Source organism: Oryza sativa, chromosome 5 (assembly GCF_034140825.1).
Source record: "Oryza sativa Japonica Group chromosome 5, ASM3414082v1".
Classification (NCBI taxonomy): Eukaryota; Viridiplantae; Streptophyta; class Magnoliopsida; order Poales; family Poaceae; genus Oryza; species Oryza sativa.
In genome coordinates, this window is record NC_089039.1 from 18,335,571 (window position 1) to 18,338,717 (window position 3,147).

The following is a 3,147-nucleotide window of genomic DNA, read 5'->3' on the forward strand; positions in this document are numbered from 1 at the left end:
CGACGGCCCAACCTTTTTCCTCCTTTTTCTTGAAACAAACTACGGTACTCAACGAGGAAGCTACTAGGGCAACCAAGTGGGCCTGACGCCCTGAGTCCCTGACCAGTCTCCCTTAGCCATCGCCCGCCGCTATATAAAAGGACCCCCGTGTCGTGTGTGAGTGTGTCCTTCTGCGCGAGTGTCTTTAGCCTTCGGACCAACTTAATCTGGCGGCGGCGCAGGGTACTTCGGGCAACCTCACCATGGCGGTGGAGATCCCGAGGCTAGCCCTGGGTGGAGGAGGAGGGGGAGCGGGAGGAGAGCGGCTACCGGCGGCCGGGGAGGATTCGGCGCCGGCGGCCACCAACGCGGGGAAGCGCCCGGTGGTCGGGCTCGGGTTCGGGTCCTCCTTGGCGGCCATGGCGGCGGCGGCGGCGGCGGGGATCCAGCCCGACGCGTTCGCCCTAGGTGGCCCGGCGGAGTACCCCGCCGGCGACGGGGAGCGGGACGTTCTGATGGTGAGCTTCCTGCGTTCCATCGCGGCGTTCCTGGCCGACGGGACGTGCCAGATGCAGGTCAACGACGGGCTGAGCTGCGTCGTCGACCTCGCCGGCGGGGACGCCGACGGCGGCGGCGTCGGCGAGGGGAGGTCGGCGCAGCGGCTGGCGTCCGCGTTCGCCGAGGCGCTCGCGCTGCGCTTCATCCTGCCGTGCGACGGGGTGTGCCGCTCGCTCCACCTCACGCGGGCCCCGCCGCCGCCGGCCGTCTCCGCCGCGCGCCAGGGGTTCCGCGCGATGTGCCCGTTCGTCCGCCTCGCCGCCGCCGCGGCCAACCTGTCCATCGCCGAGGTGATGGAGGCCGAGCGGGCGGTCGTCCACGTCGTCGACCTCGGCGGCGGCGTCGACGCCAACCAGTGGGTGGAGCTCGTCCGCCTCGTCGCCGCGCGCCCCGGCGGCCCGCCGGGCCTGCTCCGCCTGACCGTCGTCAACGAGTCGGAGGACTTCCTCTCCGCCGTCGCCGCGTACGTCGCCGCGGAGGCCCAGCGCCTCGACCTCAGCCTCCAGTTCCATCCGGTGCTATCCAGCATCGAGGAGCTCTCCGCCACCGCCACCGGATCAATCGGATCCCGCCTCGTCGTCATCCCCGGCCAGCCCCTCGCCGTCGTCGCCAACCTCCAGATCCACCGCCTCCTCGCCTTCCCCGACTACGTGGACGGCGTCGCGAGCAGGAGGCCGGCGGCGGAGCAATCCGGATCCAGCCAGCATACGATGACGACGGCGACGAAGACGAAGGCGGACGCGCTCCTCCGCGCCATCCGCGACCTGAACCCGAAGCTGGTGGTCCTGACGGAGAACGAGGCCGACCACAACGTCGCGGAGCTCGGGGCGCGCGTCTGGAACGCGCTCAACTACTACGCGGCGCTGTTCGACGCCCTGGAGGCGAGCTCCACCCCGCCGGCGGCCGTGCCGCCGCACGAACGCGCGTGCGTCGAGCGGTGGGTGCTCGGCGAGGAGATCAAGGACATCGTCGTCCGTGAGGGCACGGGGCGGCGGGAGAGGCACGAGACGCTGGGGCGCTGGGCGGAGCGGATGGTCGCCGCCGGCTTCTCCCCCGTGACGGCGGCCAGGGCGCTGGCGAGCACGGAGACGCTCGCGCAGCAGATGGTGGCGGCGGGCGGGGGCGGTGCCGGCGCCGGGGTGCTCAGGGCGGCGCACGGCGGCGGGTGCTTCCCCGTGATCTGCTGGTGCGACGTGCCCGTCTTCTCGGTCTCGACGTGGACCGCGAGGAGGGTCCTTGTGCCGGCGCCACCGCTGTGGCCACCGGCGGCGGCTGGTGGTGCTGGTCCATCGGGCTCAGGCTACGGCGGCGACGGCCCATCGACGGCGAGCTCGTCGGCGGCAATGTGGTGGGTCGGATGAGAGGTGAAATCATCTGACGAAAGGATTAATTGATCCATATAACTATTGCGTGAAGGAAGGAGATGATCGGCATCATCAAATATGTTGCGCGATTTAAAACTTTCATTTTGGACTATTTAGCAGTGATTTATCGTTCATGTTGATCAAATATGTTAGTTTGGTGTTTTCAGGGCGAATCTTTTCTTAGGTAATTGGTTTTGCATTTGTATTCTCTATCAAAGTATCAATGAAATGAGTCAGACCTTCCGCGCAATTTTTTTTATAAACAAAATATTATTATGTGGTCTGGTACTCTGGTTTATATCTTGTGCCAGTAAGATCACAAACTGCTATCTTTAGTTTGTATATGTATGCATGGTAGTCTGATTTTATCCGGGGTGTTGTGTTCTGATGATCATTATTTTATTTTTTGAGACAGGAGAGAAATATCCTCTCCCAGAAATGATCAGAAATTCAAATCAGTGGCATTACATATTTAAATTAAAGGCTAGAACTGAACTACATTATCCGAACTAAATTGCCAGGTTAATTATGATGCCATATAATACCATCATATATCCTGCAATGCTCCGTAACATGAACAATACTAAAAACAGGCAAGTCTGGGCTGAGCAAATTCCAAATTGACAGCCAAAATACAAAAGAAATAAAAAAGCCAAGACAGACAAAACTTCATAGCTAGCAAGTTTCCAGGATATATGTCGTCGCGCCGTGCCAGAAACAATATACCGTCCAACCAGCTCTATTTTGGTCTTCGATTAATTAGCATCGATCTCCAGAAACAATATACCGTCCAGAAGAAAGTGCATTATATTCCAGTTTCCCTGTCCTGTCTGCATCGATCTCCAGCAGCCATATTGAGATCTATATATAGTGATATCAGTATTTGGACCCTAGCTCTAGTCATATGAAAAACAAAAATATATTGACCACTGTGTCTTTTAATCATGCATGATTAATAGGAAATCAACCATTTCGGACGAATGAAAGATGTGCTCACATGTGTTATAATTATGGTTACGTTGATGTGTATACTCATGTAATATTTAGCAGCGCGATTCTTTTTGCAGGAAATTTCAGCAGACAATAAAATGTTTCGCAGAATTATATATATGTTTGTCTATAGCCTTACCCTACTTAGTTTAATTAGAATCTAATATAACATTATTTTGTGGGCTTATATTTCTTCGGGATAGTTTCTGGATTTATGGCCCGTTGTTTTTTTTATCTCTAAAATTATGTATAAACC

The 3,147-nt window shown here is 57.2% G+C and overlaps 1 protein-coding gene across 1 annotated transcript; it reads left to right on the forward strand.

Moving 5' to 3' along the window:
• The first annotated feature begins 242 nt into the window (after positions 1–242).
• On the forward strand, positions 243–1,898 carry LOC107275825 (GRAS family protein TF80). The gene has a single exon (XM_066310911.1). It carries the CDS (start codon positions 243–245, stop codon positions 1,896–1,898), a length of 1,656 nt encoding a protein of 551 aa, XP_066167008.1.
• Positions 1,899–3,147: the final 1,249 nt, after the last annotated feature.

Bases quoted from the DNA above. Each gene is read 5' to 3' on its own strand.
- LOC107275825 (XM_066310911.1), top strand. From the start codon at position 243: ATGGCGGTGGAGATCCCGAGGCTAGCCCTGGGTGGAGGAGGAGGGGGA.